The sequence below is a fragment of the Camelina sativa genome, chromosome 1, assembly GCF_000633955.1.
Source record: "Camelina sativa cultivar DH55 chromosome 1, Cs, whole genome shotgun sequence".
In the NCBI taxonomy this organism is placed as follows: domain Eukaryota; kingdom Viridiplantae; phylum Streptophyta; class Magnoliopsida; order Brassicales; family Brassicaceae; genus Camelina; species Camelina sativa.
Genome location: NC_025685.1, coordinates 10,206,367 through 10,223,119, shown reverse-complemented (window position 1 = coordinate 10,223,119; position 16,753 = coordinate 10,206,367). Strand labels below are relative to the sequence as shown.

The following is a 16,753-nucleotide window of genomic DNA, read 5'->3' as shown; positions in this document are numbered from 1 at the left end:
TTATTATTATATAGATTATAATGATATGATTAACAAAATCACTAATGGTCTGTCATAAATGTTGTGAACTCAAAAGCTAGTGTTGTGAATATTGATGGTAAGTCAAAGTAAACTCCAGCATGGGTGAGTTTGCGTTTGCTCCGAAAACTAGTATATTTTGGATGTGTTTAGGTACCATTCGTGGATCATACGCTGTTCGCTTTGAAAAATAGTATCATTTTGACATCCATAATTGTTATTTAGACATTCAATAAATATATAAGAAAATTATAGTATCAATTATGAGTTATGAAGCTCTTTTGGTTTGTTTTAACTATAAAATAGAAAAATTAATAAATGAAATAATTTTATCAAAATAATTAGTATATTTATGATCCAGTGAAATTTTTGAGGTCTTTCAAACTGTTAAATTTGTTATTTTGGAGAAATATCATTAGTTTTTAAATAATAGTATAACATATATACTATGTAAAACTATTCGTAAGCTGTATTTTATGTTTGCCCAAAAAAAAAAAAAGGTACTGCACTAAAAAACAAAAGTTGTTGGGTCCAATGAGTAGGGCTTCAAAGCTATTAAAATAAAATTAGGGGTCAAATATTGAATTGACGAAAAGCTTAAGACTTTATCACAATTTATTAAAAATAACAGTTAGATGTTAGAAACGCCTTCAACCTCTCCAAAACCCTAGAGAACCCAAAAGCTAAATGAAGTAGAAGGAGGGAGACGAAGAAGAAGAGACAAATACAAATACAATCAAAGCTTCTTTTTTTTTTTCTATTGGAGAATGGTGAAGGCTTACCTAAGGTATGAGGCGGCGTCCTCTTTCGGCGTGATTTCATCTTTGGATTCGAACATAGCTTACGACTCTAAGGGTAAGCATGTGCTTGCTCCGGCGTTGGAGAAGGTCGGAATCTGGCACGTCCGTCAAGGTGTCTGCACCAAAACCCTAACTCCTTCCTCTTCCCGCGGCGGTCCATCTCTCGCCGTTACCTCCATCGCCGCCTCCCCTGCTTCTAGTTTGGTACTTACTTTTTGTTTCTTCACTCTATCTATCAATTTGATTGCTTAATAGAGCTTAAAAATGCCGTTTTTGAATTACAATTGCTTAGCCAAGAGATCAATTTAAGATAATTAATAGTACTCATGGGTACTTTGTAGTATTGAGTTTCATAAGGAGTTTGCTGTTGTTTGATTCTGTGTGATAAAACCAGGTGGCAGTTGGGTATGCAGATGGGAGCATAAGGATATGGGATTCTGAGAAAGGAACCTGTGAGGTTAATTTGAATAGCCATAAGGGGGCTGTGACTGCTTTGAGGTACAATAAGGTTGGGTCCATGCTCGCATCTGGAAGTAAAGATAATGATGTTATCTTGTGGGATGTTGTTGGCGAATCAGGCCTTTTTCGTCTCCGTGGTCATCGTGATCAGGTTCTTTACTATCTTAGCTTTGCAGTTCTGTCATGTATACGATTTTTTTCCAATAGGCTTTCGTTGTTGTTTTTGACTAAGCAATATTTATGTCTAATGTAGGTCACAGATCTTGTTTTCTTGGATTCTGGTAAGAAACTTGTTAGTTCATCTAAGGACAAGTTCTTAAGAGTCTGGGATCTTGAGACTCAACACTGTATGCAAATAGTTAGCGGCCATCATACTGAAGTCTGGTCAGTCGATGCTGATCCAGAGGAGAGATATGTTGTTACTGGGTCGGCTGATCAAGAACTTAGATTTTATGCTGTCAAGCAGTACTTATCTCATGGATCATTGGCATCAGATTCAACTGCAAATGATATCAAAACCGATGATGATCACTCGACAGAGAACAAGTGGGAAATTTTAAAGCCGTTTGGAGAAATTCAGAGACAAACTAAGGATAGAGTTGCAAGAGTTAGATTTAATGTTTCGGGAAATCTTCTGGCTTGCCAAATGGCAGGTAAAACAATTGAAATATTCCGAGTTTTGGATGAAGCTGAGGCAAAGCAGAAAGCAAAGCGTAGGCTTCGCAGGAAAGAGAAGAAGACGACTTCCAAACTGGGGGATGAAAATCCAACCGCTAATGGTGAAGCAGGTGCCAAAATTGAACAAGCGGATGCTGTTTCTAGTCTTACTGTCCCTGATGTTTTTAAGCTTTTACAAGTTATTAGAGCTGGCAGAAAAATCAGTTCTTTCTCTTTTTGTCCGATGGCTCCAAAAAATTCCTTAGGAATATTAGCTCTCTCTTTGAATAATAACTCACTGGAATTCTATTCCCTTAAGAGCAGCGAAAACGAGAAAACTGTTACCATTGAACACCAAGGACATCGCTCTGACGTGAGGAGTCTTACCCTCAGTGAAGATAACACCCTTTTGATGTCAACCAGTTACAGTGAAGTCAAAATTTGGAATCCCAGTACAGGTTCCTGTCTCCGCACTATTGAATCAGGATATGGATTATGCAGTTTGATCGTTCCCCAAAACAAGTATGGTATTGTTGGTACCAAGAGTGGGGTTCTTGAAATTATTGATATAGGAAGTGCTACCAAAGTGGAAGAAGTAGAGGCTCATGGTGGCACTATTTGGTCAATTACACCTATTCCAAACGATAATGGGTTCGTCACAGTCAGTGCAGATCATGAAGTCAAATTCTGGGAGTACCTAGTCAAACAGAAATCTGGCCAGGTGAGATTCCTGACCTTCAGTTTCTTTTTTTTCCTCTATTGGAATAAGTAAAAGATGCATTTTTGTTTTATAAATTGCTTCATTACACTCCTCCTTTCTTTTTCATCTCCTGTTTTGTGCCTTTGTTTTACGGAATTGACAAGTATTACTAAAGCTGTTGATGAGCTGATACATTGTTTATTATTGTTGTGTAGTATGTTAGAGTATGCTAACATGATTTGATTAAAACATGTTTGATAATCTGCAGGCTACCAAACAGCTCACTGTTTCAAATGTTAAGTCCATGAAAATGAATGACGATGTACTTGCTGTTGCTATCAGTCCTGATGCTAAACATATAGCAGTTGCACTGCTTGATTCCACAGTGAAGGTAGGTATTCTGTTTATGGCATATTTAAACGAGAAAACACTAATTTAAGAAGCGTCAAATAAATTATGCACTAACCACATCCTCATATCTATCGTAATATCATTTTCCTTGACTTATGTAACATCAACTTACTTACCTTATATTGCTTTCAGGTTTTCTACATGGATTCCCTAAAATTCTACCTCTCCTTATATGGCCACAAGTTACCTGTGATGTGCATTGACATCTCATCAGATGGAGAGTTGATTGTAACTGGTTCTCAAGACAAAAATTTGAAGATATGGGGTTTAGACTTTGGTGACTGTCACAAGTCTATCTTTGCTCATGGTGACAGGTACCTCCACAATTCGTATCATAATTCTCAAATGGCATAACATACTCAATGATGTGGACTCAGTTTTTTCGTGAATGTTATAATTCTCTCTGGTTTTAGCAAAAGTTTTGTTTTTTTTCCTCTCTAATATAGAGCCATTGAACCAGGAAAAAGACTTAGAATGGAATAAAAAAAAAAGTATGACCATTGCTAGAAATGATATAAGCAGAAAACTTTTTTTTTTTCCTTCCAGCATCTTCCCAACAGATTTACTTGGCTAGTAATATGTTGATTATGACCACAACTATTATATTTTGTGTGTAAGACTCCTTGGAATCATTAAAATATTTGTTTAGTGCTTTAGTGACACGTGATTTTGTTTTACAGTGTCATGGGTGTAAAATTTGTTCGGAATACCCATTATCTATTCAGCATTGGGAAAGACCGCCTCGTCAAGTATTGGGATGCTGACAAATTCGAGCTATTGTTAACGCTTGAAGGGCATCATGCAGAGATTTGGTGCCTTGCTGTCAGTAACCGTGGTGATTTTCTCGTAACAGGATCTCATGACCGCTCTATGCGTCGCTGGGATCGCTCTGAAGAACCTTTCTTCCTCGAGGTAATTCCCAACTGTTGGAAGCTACTTATTTAAATTTGCGTGATGAGATCATATACGGAAATCATGCAAGTTAAAGCTTTCAAATAGAATAAACTCTTCTATTGTGGTTGTGAATGTTGATTTGGTGGCATGTATATTTTGTTGAGTTACTTTATGCGGCTGGTCAGTTAATGTAATTTTGTTGGAAATGATGCAGGAGGAGAAGGAGAAGAGGTTAGAAGAGCTTTTTGAGTCTGAGATTGATAATGCATCAGTTGACAGGAATGGACCCATGGAGGAAATTCCAGAGGAAGGTGTTGCAGCATTAGCTGGCAAGAAGACGATAGAAACGCTATCAGCTACTGATTCAATTATAGAAGCGCTGGATGTAGCAGAAGATGAAAAGAATCGTTATGCTGCTTATGAGGTGGGAATTGTGACTTTGTTTGTTTATCTCTACGTATGCACATGAATTCCCCCTAGTTGTTGTTAAAGCCCCATTGGGCTCAGTTCAATTTCCAGATAGAGAACATGGTTCGTTGTTTTTTGCTAATATGGTTATGCCAATATCTAGTGTTGCTTCTTTGTTTCCTACTTGGAATTTGCATCGTGATTTTTCTTCCTTCCAATTTTCAGGAGGAGAAAACAAAGGGAAAAATTCCTGAATACCTGCCCAACGCTATGATGCTTGGGCATTCTCCATCCGATTTTGTTCTCAGGGCCATCTCAAATGTGAAAACAAATGATCTTGAGCAGACTTTGCTGGTAGGTTGCTTTCTTCTATCAAACCATCGTTTTTACGAGTTACTTGGTTGTACCTTAATTAATTAATACTGAATCCAAGGTTTAGTACTCAATCCAAGTTTTAATCAACGCCTTTTCCTCTTTCGGATTTTGTGTAGGCTCTACCATTCTCAGATGCTTTGAAGCTTTTTTGCTACATGAAAGACTGGAGTCTAATTCCCGAAAAGGTAAATTATATACTCCTTTTGTGTTCTAGATTCTATAATTCAGCTCAGACGGGAGTTGTGTTGTAAAGTAGAATGTACTCAACAACCTGTGATATTTTTGAAAGAGTTATTGAACGAAAAACAGATCCCGAGTTGTCGTCTTAGAATTTCTCTGAAGTTTGTTACCAATTCCTTGCAGGTAGAGCTGGTTTGCAGGCTCGACACCATTCTAGTACAGACACATCACAACCAGTTGGTAACAACGCCGTCTGCCAGACCAGTCTTGAGCGTTCTCAAGGATATTCTTTACCCAAAAATCAAGGTTAGCAAAGAGGAAAAGTGTTGTTGAGTTCTATATGTTTTTTTTTTTTAATTGATGAATTGGTTTTGATATGAATCTGGAACTTATCAGGCATGCAAAGATACAATCGGTTTCAATTTGGCCGCCATGGATCATGTCATGGTAAAACACATTTCACTTTAAGCACGTTTCTCTCATATTTGTGGGCAGTAGTAATAAGTGAACTATTTGGTGGTTTTGCAGCAAATGATGGCATCAAGATCTGATGCTCCTTTCAAAGACGCAAAGACGAAGCTAATGGAGATAAGGTCACAGCAAGCGAAACGTATGGCATCACGAGCAGATACAAAGATGGAGAAAAAGAGAAAGAAGAAGCAGAAGAAATCAGAGGAAGGACATGGCCATGCTTTGTTCTAATGATGTAGTAGTATTAAACTTTTTTAAGGATGGTTAATTTAATCCAATTTTGCCTGTATCCTTATATTTCAATTTTGATGTTATTACTAAATCACTTCTCGTTCGAATCAATGGAAATTTATATATACGAAAGGGTCAAAATATAAGTTGACAAAAAAAAGGGGTCAAAATGTACATTTCTTAAAATTACAGAGAGCCATTCTTAAATAATTTGTGTTTGTGGTTTAATAACTGATTGAACCAGTCCGGTATATATATTATTTAGCTCCAGTATAAACCGGTTAACGATGAAGGTCTTTGCAACGGCGAACACTGATGACGGCGACGGTGACGGCGATGTGATCCAATGGTGGGATTCGTCGGACGCCATGGCTTTTCAGCCTCCGGAAACCATGGCGCTGCCTCTTTCCGTCAGTATCATCACTACCTGTTCGTTTCTCACGCCTACCTCAACAAGGTCTCTTTCTGCTCCATCTACCTGTTCATAGTGTGAATTTTCGGATAATGGCTCAGTTTTGACATTTTTAGTTGGGATTAAAAGGTTTTGTATGTGTGTGGCTAAATCAAATCATTCAGGAACAACATGCCAAACTAATTGGTAAAATATATTTTGGTCACAGAGGGGTTGGTAAATTTGTTTGATAAAGTCAACTAATAGCTTTGCTTTATACATATCTTTTCTACACATGCACCAGTCTAAAATCCTTCACAGAAGTCTAGTTTTTTGTATAGAATATATTATATATGTTTCTTGTCAGTTTTCTGTTTAACCTACTTGTGAGAATTTCTTTGAGATGGTTGATGAACAGGTAAGGTTTTGGTTCTTTGCTGTTCTCTGGTAGCAGGTTTTGACATTTTTTTTAGATGAGACGCTCAACAGATTTGGAGCAGTTGGCTCTTAGCTTCTTTTCATAAATACTTTAATATCATCTCGTCTCTTCAGTGATCTGATATTTATTATAGTCTTGTTGTTTCATTGTCTCATGAAAAGTTTGTATCTTTGTTAGGAAATCTCCCAAAGTGTTAATCTTTTGTAGTTGTTTCCATTTTTTGAAGCAGAGGAACAGAGAGATTACATGCTGTGTGTGTTTAGAAGGAAGCTTGGTTTCCTTTATTCGAGAATTCGATGGGTTATCAGGAAACGGGTGAAGGCTAGAGTTATTGTCAGGAGGTTCAGGAAAGCAAGGTGGAGAGGGAGAAGAAAGGAGATCCCGGAAACCGAAGTTTCTTCTATCAATCTCAGCTCAAACTCCAGAAGACATATCCGGGTTGCCACGTTTAACGTGGCAATGTTCTCACTTGCGCCTGTTGTGCAAAACATGGAGGAAACAGCTTTTCTTGGTCATATAGATAGCAGCAACAACATCTCATGCCCTTCTCCCAGAGGGATTCTGAAGCAGTCTCCGTTACATTCTTCTGCAGCCAGGAAACCAAAGGTCTGCATTAATCTCCCAGACAATGAGATTTCTTTATCACAAAGCTACAGATTTCTGAGTATGGTAGAGAATGATAAAGACGGGAAAGAAAACAGAGGAAGTATCTCGATGAGGTCTCCCGTGTGTCTTCCTTCTTGTTGGTGGGATCAAGAAAGCTTTAACGGTTACAGCAGCAGAAGAAGCATAGCTGAGTTGTTAAGAGAATTGGATGCAGACATCTTGGCTTTGCAAGACGTGAAAGCAGAAGAAGAGACACTTATGAAGCCATTATCAGATTTGGCGTCTGCCTTAGGTATGAAATACGTGTTTGCAGAGAGCTGGGCGCCGGAGTATGGCAATGCCATACTGTCAAAATGGCCTATAAAGAAGTGGAGAGTTCAGAGGATTGCTGATGCAGATGATTTTAGGTGATTAAAATCTTCTTTTGCTTAAATGATATTCAGGTTATATAGAAGCAATAGAAGATGCAATGTCTTTGTTTTCTGTTCTGAAACATGTTGTTTGATGTGTATGGTCGACTCAAGTGGTTTTTTTTTTGTGTGTGTGTAGGAATGTGTTGAAAGTGACTATAGAGGTCCCATGGGCTGGAGATGTAAACGTGTATTGTACTCAACTTGACCATCTAGATGAGAACTGGCGGATGAAGCAAATCGATGCAATTACTCGAGGAGATGAATCTCCCCACATCCTGCTTGGAGGCTTGAATTCTCTTGATGGCTCTGATTATTCCATAGCAAGATGGAACCACATCGTAAAGGTAACATTTCGTTAGACCGGTCATAGTTTTAGTTTGTTTCATTTCATATATAACCAAAACTGTTTACTGTAAGAACAGTATTACGAGGATTCTGGAAAGCCAACGCCTAGAGTTGAAGTGATGAGACTTCTCAAGGGAAAAGGATATTCAGATTCAAAAGAATTTGCAGGAGAATGTGAGCCTGTAGTCATTATTGCCAAAGGACAAAGTTAGTCTCTCTGTTTCTCTTAACTTGCAAAGTTTTATTATTCTTCCGTTATTATACCAAACCATAGTGAGAAATCATATGTGAATTTCTTAAACTGATGCAGATGTACAAGGAACATGCAAGTACGGGACACGGGTGGACTATATCCTGGCATCTCCAGAGTCACCTTACGAATTTGTTCCTGGCTCGTATTCAGTTGTTTCTTCCAAAGGTACTTCTGATCATCATATAGTCAAAGTCGATTTAGTTTTAACCAAAGAGCGATGTCGAGGTAGCTTCAAACATTCGCGCAAGAAAGCAAAGCAGAAGATCTTTCGGATAAAAGCTAATTTGATGTCGAAAGATACATGGAAATTAGGAAATCTTATGAATTCATAAAGTTTGGACACTAATTAAGGAACAACACTTGTTTATATGATGATAATGTTTATTCTAATAATATTAAGATGCAACACAACATTCAGTTTACATATTGATCGCTATGGTTACAAAGAACTAAATTAATGTTTAAGCAAACAATCATATTCTTTTACAATCTACAACAAATAGTTTGGAAACAACAGAAGCAGCATATCTCAAGCAGAGACGGAGGCTTTCTTGGTCTCCTTCTCAGCAGCTACCTCCTCCTCAGCAATTGGTGCGTACCCGATTCCACTCCGTTTGCTTGGAAATAAAGCGAAGATAGCGGCTGAGGCAACACCCACGGCTGGAGGCAAAGCCATGACTAACGTCTTTTGCGTTTCCCTGAACCGAGGATAAAAGCAGCTTGCGGTATTAGCGTCAAGCAACACCAGTGTCCCAAACACAGCCAGCACAAAACCCGCATGAACGAAATCTGCTATCCTAAGCTTGTACTTGGACAAGTCCACAGATCCCGGATCAGCATAAGTCCAGAGACCTTTTTTGGTGACTATACCAAACTTTCTTGATCCGTCGGGGCCTTTGAAACTATCGGTAAAGCATGAGAACACGCAGGAGAAGCTGCAAAGGCCGACAAGGATGCTTGATATGACCTTATTAACTGTGGTGCATTCACCGTCGTTAGTGAGAATAGGGTTGAGTAAAAGGTAGATGAAGAGTGTTCCTGTTGGGAGAAGCTTTATAAGACTCTCCAGGCCAGTGAGGGATTTATTTGCCATGGTTTCCGATGAAGCTGGAGGGTTTGTTTTGGGTATGAGCAAAGAAGAAGTATCGGACATGAGCTTGAAATTCGAGTTAGATGTATAAACTATAAAGTGTGTTTTTGGCTTGATACGTTTGTCGGTATTTATAGAACAGTTTGAGATGATAAACCATTGATCCGGTCCGAGATGTTGGGTTGTAACACCGTAGAAGAATTGGTAATAACATTGACCAAGTCAAATCATCACTTGTGTGATTGTGTCTATACACGAAGACTCAATGATTTCTAAAACGGTTGATTATTATTTTCTTCGATCGATAAGAAAAGTAGACAAATGTTATTAAGTTTTGGACCTAAACGAGAAGAAATTTCTAAGGCTTCGTAAGCACACGTTTGTTATTGACTGAATGTAAAGAGAAGTTTCTCTTTTGGATGTACGAAAAATTTCTAGGACTTTAGCAAACAAACACATTAAATATTGCATGATAAGTTTTAATGTGTTTGTTTTTGTGTTATATATATATACGCTACATTGTGATGTTAATTACAGTATTAACTTTCAAGTAAAACACAAGTATTAGTTCTCTTTTTGTAATAACAACTTATAAACGTTAAAAAAATAGTAATAGAGAAAAACATGTTAGTGTTTTCTGTATCATAAGGATAGACTTTGCAGTTGCAAATATGCAAACGTAAAAAAATAATCTGAATGTGTTTTACGTTTGCGTTTAAAATTTGTTTATATGTGAATTTGAAAGTTGAAAACAATTAGCATAATATTTTTCACATGTAAACACAAAAATGGAAAATGCAAAGAAAATTTCACAATGATTGTTGTGTTTATATTTATACTTTGTATATAATGCATCATAAATGGAAGGGAATTCGATATTTTAATTCAATATGTGTTACAATCAAGACTTATAGCGCTTTTGCCTTTAAATGTCAAACTATTCCAACATACAGTCAAATGAAATTTATTTAGTTTCTTTTATTATATACACGTCAAATACAAAATGTGAAATTTAGATAAATAAATTAAAAAAATGTTTAGATATATTGTTTTTAATGTGTAAAAACAACATTTAAGCATTTAAACCCACTTCTTCATTTTCTTGCAGTTGAGCCAAGCTGAAATTGGCTATGAGATAGAAACGACAGCTCATTTCATTTACTTGTGTAAATTGATATTAACCTGAAATTGGCTGTGAACCATTAAATCGACTAACTCGTTGTGCATGCTCACCTTTTATTTGTTTTGAGTAAATAAAATTCACAATTGGCTGCGTCTACAGCGACTTGTAATTTTGGCTTTATGCATTTAAAAAAAAAAATTGATTTGGCTATTATTGGCTAATGATTTTCTTATAATAAATTGCTTGGAGAAATGGGTAAGTGCATACTCTTTTTTGACTTCTTTTACGTATAATTTGTTAAAAACTAAGCAAGCACAGTTTAACTTTTATACGGAGATAATGTAAGATAGTAAGATTTGAAAGGTCCATACTTAGTGATGGAACCTGATGGACTCATTATCAAATAAGACCCACTAATAATCTTTGGTTAGTTAGTATAATACGTTTTATGCCATTGGTTAAACGCAGCATCGTACGTTCTTGCATGTCGTCCCATGTCCCATTCATCATGTGAGACGTGTCAAACTGGAGATCTTAACCCAAATGTGCAGAAATACTACTGTTGTACTAATATACTATATATTTGTTTATTTTGGCTTGACGTGTTGGAAGTGTAATTGCAAATACGAATTATAAAAGGAAAAAATAGATATTTACTGTTTGTACTGGGGATTGCACAACACTAAATAAATATCGATTTTAGGGGAAAGAGTGAAGTTTGTTCTTTATTAACGATAAGGATGCGAGGTCGTCACTAAAACGAGTCAAGATCGTGCTCGTCAGTTCACAGGAGAACTAACAAGTGAGTCACGACAAGCTCGGAAGCTAACAGGAAATTATACAGAAAATAACAAGAGTCTTTTGACGCAAAGTATTGCTCTCGGGGTATTGTGCGCGAGTCTACCCCCTTTCTCCAGTGAGTACTGTTTCTTTATATAGTGGACTGTAGACCGAGGGTTTTCTAGGGTTCCCACCGTGAATTCCCGAGATTGCCCTTTAAGGATTACTAATGACTTGCAGCCAATTTCGTCGGGCCGGAATCACAGAACTCGTCTTATTGGGCCGAGTGGCATATTGGGGCGCAGCCCATGTCCAACAATAGTCCCCCCTAGTCCGGAGAGCGTCAGCTTTTCTGCGATCAGCGGGCATGCTTGAATCGTCTGTAATATGTCTGCTCGGCACGGATCGTCTCGGATTGCTTCTGGAGAATGAAATTGCTAGAGTGATTCTTCTACAATCTCTTTTGTAATTTCTTCTGTAATTTCTTTTGTAACCTCCAGACTCATTTTTCAAGAGACACTGGGAAAATCCTTTGGTCTTTATTCTGAATGCGGTTTTCAATGATATTCCCGAAAAAGAGAAGATAGTCGCGGATTGAGATGATGGATTTGACAGTAATTTTTCCATTTTATTTACTTATTTATGCACCTTCTTCCTTCCCATTTCCTTCACTTGCTCCTTCCTCTTCATAAAAGGTAATTCCTTCTCTCTCTCATTTATTACTTTCATGTTTTTACTTCTTTCTTTCTCTACTTCTCTCTCTAGTTTTCTCTTTTTAGTTGGGTTGTGTATTTAGAAAACTAGTTGCCGCCGCCGAACAAGAGATCGGCATAATGCCGCCGCGATTGAGGTCGCTGATGGTCGGCTCAAATCCGCCGATGGTCGGCTTGATTCCGCCGGGTTACTCAGATCGGCAAGGGTCCGCCGTTGGCGATCGTCTGGGGCCTGCTACGAATCGCCCAGATCGGCCGGTCGAGGATGAGCTCGGCGGATTGCATGATTGGGTGACGAGATCCACCGGTCGCGAGTCTAGCAAGGTCGGCCCGATTCGGATTGGTTCCGATGATGGAAAAAGAGATCGGCGGGAGGAATTGGGCTTTGAGATCGGGGGAAATTGAGATGGGCCGAGTAGAGATGTCGAGATCAGAGGGTCGAGCGGAAGTGACGAGCTCGGAGGGATGAGTGGTCGTGGCGAGCTCGGAGGGATGAGTGGTCGCGACGAGCTCGGAGGGATGAGTGGTCGTGACGAGCTCGGAGGGATGAGCGGTCGTGGTGAGCTCGGAGGGATGAGCGGTCGTGGTGAGCTCGGAGGGATGAGTGGTCGCGACGAGCTCGGAGGGACGAGCGGTCGTGGTGAGCTCGGCTGAGAGCTTGGTGGGCAACTCGACCGAGAATTTGTTGATCGTGGGATTGAGAGTGCAGTTGGTCATCGTGAGATCAGCGGAAGTTGAGATGGGAGATCGGCCGGTTAGTTTGAGCTCGGCACGAGCAGTGGAGATCGGCGGAGCAGTGGAGATCGGCTAAGAAAGTTGAGCTATCGGAAATCGGATAGCCGAGTTGAGGTCGGCCGGTCTTGGCTGGCATCAAGAGGTTTGCCTAGAGATGCCGACGGTGAGATCGGCAATATTGGTTCTAGTCGTGTTGAGGTCGGCATAGGGGCCCCCGGAGGTCGACTTGATGGTTTCGATAATGGTTGTCGAGTGAACGATGTCGACTCTAATGATGGCGATCCCGATCTTATGATGGGGGGTCGCGAGGTCGGTATGTCTTGCAGAAAAGACGATCGTCCTTCGACGAGCTTCCAAGCTCCAACGCACGCGCGTGGTAAGACCCTTGCGGGAATCCAACGCGCTTTCTCCAAAGAATATGGGGCTTATAAAGACGTTTTCGATGACGTTGGTGTCGATATTGGAGCAGAGTTTGGAGATTTTGATAGTTTGGCCAACGACTACAATTTTGCTGACATTCTCGAATTCAGCGAAGATAGCGACAGTGGTTCTGGTGGGAGTCCTATGGACGTTGTCCTGGCCGAGGATACTGGTCCTCGCTCGGCTGTTTTGGGTCTTAATGCTGCATCGATTGGTGCCAGTCTTTCAGCCGGTCCGGCCGATCATGGTCCTTCGTTGTGCACATCGGATAGTATTGCTGAGATGGCGCGATGGTGTAGGATGCCCGAGGGATTGGTTTTCCGGGTTCCTGAGCCTCACGAACGTCCTTGGACGCCTCCGACAGGTTTCATTGCGCTTTTTGAGCATTACTTTACTGAATGCGGTCTTTGGTTCCCTTTGCCGGAATTTTTGGTACGTTATTGTGCGAGGCGTAGGATTACCATTTCTCAGCTTTCTGTGGGAGGTATCCGTAATACGGTCGGTTTGGCGATACTTGGTACCAACTGTGGTATAGAGGTTGATGTGCATTTTCTAGAGGAAACCACCAAGTTCACAAAAGTTAGGGGTAGTCCGGGATACTTCTACACCAGTGCTAAATCAGGTCAGCAGATAATCGTTGGGGCTGAGAAAAAGATTCGTCGTTGGCAACGTTATTTTTTCTTTGTCAAGCGGGACGAGATTTCGTTAGACGATCTCGATGTGTTTTGTGCTACTGAGTGGAATATGTTTCCCGGTAGCTTCATAGTTTCTCACTCATACTTGTTTGATTGCCATTTGACTGGATTCTAACCCTTTCCTTGTTTTTGTTGGTGTTTGCAGAGCCTGTCGTCCGTTTGCGCGCTCATCCTCCAGGTTTTTTTGATAACCTCAGACAGATCCGAACACTAGGGGCGCTCCATTGGCCTTCGATTACTCAGAGATCTCGTGAGTTTCCTGCTTATTCCGTTGTATCGATTGTTGCTCTCCTTGGTGGTTATTAGGTCGTCACACTTTTGTTTTCCTTTTTAGGTCTACCGCGCTTAGGGATGGGAAAAGTTAACACTCGTCTTCCTCGATACGTCGATCAGTTCAAGAAGGCCGTTGATGCTGGGTCTTCCTCGCGCTCTGCCGACACTGAAGTCGTTGACCCGTTAGCCAGCGGAGGTGTCGATCTGCGAGTTGCAGGAGATTTTGAGATCGGCGGAGGTGGCCGCTACCCGTACCGACAAAAGAGCTGCCAAGGTTCTTGCTGTCGTTCCGCGTGCGCAGAAGTCACGTGGCGAGGCTTCTGATGCCCTAGCGATCATCGTCGCTGATTCTGGACGTCCTACTCCATCAAGGAAGAGAGCTTCTCATGGTGAGGTGGTCGCTCCCGAGCCCGAGTCGTCCAAGAGATCTAGGAGGGATGGCATACCGCGCGACACCACTGAGATTGATGATTCGTTCTCTTTTTCTTACAAGACGAAGGATGAGTTGTTTATCAACAACGCTACTGCTTGTGGTGAGCTTGCTAGCAAGGTTCGCGGCTCCTTCGACCCGCTCCCTTCTGTGGGTTCTCTCTATGATCCCGAGCTGTATCGGTCGTGGGCTCGGAAACACTTCCAGGTTGGCATTTCTCTTTATGTTCTTGATTGAATTTTCCCAACTATTATCTTGATTCTTTATTTCTTGCATTTCAGGATGGTGGTGGCGTGAATCGCATGGTCGTCTCGTACGAGCGTTGCATTGCCGTGCTGGAGAAGCAACTTGCTGATTCTCGTACTTCTGAACCGTCGAGGAGATCGGCTGAGGAGCTTCGTCAGGATCTTGATAAAGAGCGAGGGGTTTCTGCTGTCCTCACGAAGCAAAATGCCTGTTTCAGGAAGCAGGTGGCCGATCTCAAGGCTTCTCTTGACGCTTCCCGCTCTCGTCTCGAGCAGTTCGAGGTTGATCACGCATTTCAGAAGGTGCAGTTGCAGCAGCTGCAAGCGGAGCGGCATGACATCGATGTCGAGATTGCTGGCTACAGGTCTCGTATTGAGAGGATGAGGAAGCATATTATTGACAACAGAGCGGCGCAAGAGTCTCTTCTGACTTTGAGCCAGGTGAACGGCACCTATGATTGTCTTCAGGAGCTGGTGAAGAGTGGTACGGTCATTTCGTCGAAGACTTTGCTCGGCTTGGAGGCTGATATGAAGATGTGGGAGGACAAGGTTCTTGGTTTCGATATCGCCGATATTTTGGACAACGACCTCGAGGTTCTTCCATAGACCGCGATCGTTCCTACGAACCTTCAGGCGGAGGAGGTTCCCGTGATTGTAGGAGAGGAGGTCGTCATGGCAGGGGCACCTGCGGGCTCAGACGCTCAGGTTGCTGCCGAGCAGTGACTTGCTTTTGTCTTGTTCTTTTAGAACCTATTCCTGTTTTGTAGCGGATGTTGGGCTGTTTAGGCGATGTATTTTCTTTTTGAACCTTTGCACTATGATTGGACTTGCTTTATGTGTTTTCTTCTAGTTTTATGATATGTGTTCATCATTCTATGGATGTGTTTTTCGAGAATTGCGGTATTGATTGCTTTGCCTCAAAAATTGTACTATTTGTTCTATAAATTAGTCTTCAAGTTGCTCATTTCTCATCATCCTCCTTTCTTGTTTTAAAGATAAACCTCTCCTTTTGATTTTAGAGTAGTTGAGATNCGGCATGGCTGAGGAGGGCGCGAGAGCGGCTCTCTGTGAGGTCTGATGATGTAATTCGTTCCGAGATGGAGTTTTATCGCGCTCAGATCCAGAGGTTGAGAGCTTACATTCTCGCTACGCGTCAAAAGTTCGAGCGTCATTTCTGGTTTCATCGACGAGGGATTTTTGGTCCCAAAATGGAGATGGGATCATTTGTTAGAGGAGCGCTCTCGTCGTGAGGCGTCATTGGCTGAGGTGAAGATTCCCGTCCTTGAACCGGACAATCTCGAGCCTATTGGGAGCAGTCCCTTCGAAGGTCGGCCCGAGCTCGACGCGTGCTAGACTCGGGTTGACATATTGCATCGTTACATTATCCAGTTACAGTGCACGGACCATTTCTTCGTTGAAAGCAACCGTGCTGAGGGGATTCGCTCGTATCTCGAGGAGATGGTTGCTAGGGGTGCGAATGTTCCGATGGACACGCTGGAAAGTCTGCGGAGGGAGTGCCAGGTCTGGCACGTGAAGATCGGCGAGTTTGAGTTTGATAAACCCTCCGATGCCGATCTGGGATTTGAAGACTAAGTTTGCACTTTGAGACTTGTTTGTTCTGTTAGTTTTTTTTTTTGTGGCGAGCATTGCTTGCTCTTGTTGGTTGTTACTTTGAACTTGTGCCGAGCATGGCCTTTTGTTAGTTGTTACTTTGAACTTGTGCCGAGCATGACCTTTTGTTATTTTGAACTTGTTTGCTCTTTGGTTATGGAATAAAATTGCGTTCTTCCTATCTTTGGTATCGAGTTGTACTTTACGGTGCAAGACGTCTCTTGGCTTATCCTATTACGTGTGTCGAATACCAAATGTTTAGGATGGTAATCGAGATGAGCTCGTCATACCTTTTAGGTGCGGCCCTGGTGTCCGGCTTACCCTGTGTTTGCCACGAGGTCGGCAAGAAAGTGCAAGTGAGAACTCGGCTTATACAAACTTAACCGCCTGCTAGCTGAATGCGATCTGGGTCGGCTTATTTTGTGCGGATTATTTCGCCGCTGCATCCATGAGGAACGCGTTTTAAATCGTTCCCTTGGCCAGAGGGTCGATGTAAGAGCTGGACATCTCGCTGAGATGGACTCGTTCGAGAGAGCTCGTTTTTGTTTTAAAGTTTTCAAACTTTTGTTTTTATTATTATTATTATT

At 41.2% G+C, this 16,753-nt stretch overlaps 4 protein-coding genes across 5 annotated transcripts in view; 2 read left to right on the top strand and 2 right to left on the bottom strand.

Annotated features, from left to right (window-relative positions):
* LOC104786595 (WD repeat-containing protein 3-like) lies at positions 676 to 5,731 on the top strand. The gene is made up of 12 exons (XM_010512036.2): positions 676 to 1,022; positions 1,213 to 1,428; positions 1,531 to 2,655; positions 2,903 to 3,025; positions 3,178 to 3,359; positions 3,726 to 3,957; positions 4,154 to 4,363; positions 4,573 to 4,701; positions 4,839 to 4,907; positions 5,086 to 5,208; positions 5,299 to 5,349; positions 5,431 to 5,731. The coding sequence occupies exons 1-12, from the start codon at positions 786 to 788 to the stop codon at positions 5,602 to 5,604; spliced, it is 2,871 nt and encodes a 956-aa protein (XP_010510338.1). The 5' UTR covers positions 676 to 785; the 3' UTR covers positions 5,605 to 5,731.
* Positions 5,820 to 8,462, top strand: LOC104786565. 2 transcript variants are annotated; one of them, XM_010511998.2, is made up of 5 exons: positions 5,820 to 6,061; positions 6,664 to 7,447; positions 7,590 to 7,797; positions 7,876 to 8,005; positions 8,109 to 8,462. In XM_010511998.2, the coding sequence occupies exons 2-5, from the start codon at positions 6,681 to 6,683 to the stop codon at positions 8,381 to 8,383; spliced, it is 1,380 nt and encodes a 459-aa protein (XP_010510300.1). In that variant the 5' UTR covers positions 5,820 to 6,061; positions 6,664 to 6,680; the 3' UTR covers positions 8,384 to 8,462. The 2 variants fall into 2 exon arrangements, with proteins under 2 accessions (XP_010510300.1, XP_010510307.1); XM_010512005.2 differs by lacking the exon at positions 5,820 to 6,061 and adding an exon at positions 6,316 to 6,413.
* On the bottom strand, positions 8,412 to 9,259 carry LOC104786586. Its single transcript, XM_010512021.2, has one exon. The coding sequence runs from the start codon at positions 9,202 to 9,204 to the stop codon at positions 8,581 to 8,583; it is 624 nt and encodes a 207-aa protein (XP_010510323.1). The 5' UTR covers positions 9,205 to 9,259; the 3' UTR covers positions 8,412 to 8,580.
* The window catches only part of LOC104706174, a 3,312-nt gene continuing 2,503 nt past the window's right edge, over positions 15,945 to 16,753 (bottom strand). Inside the window, exon 2 of the mRNA XM_010422339.1 lies at positions 15,945 to 16,130. Coding sequence (XP_010420641.1) covers positions 15,945 to 16,130 — 186 coding nt within the window. The remainder of the gene's footprint in view (positions 16,131 to 16,753) is intronic.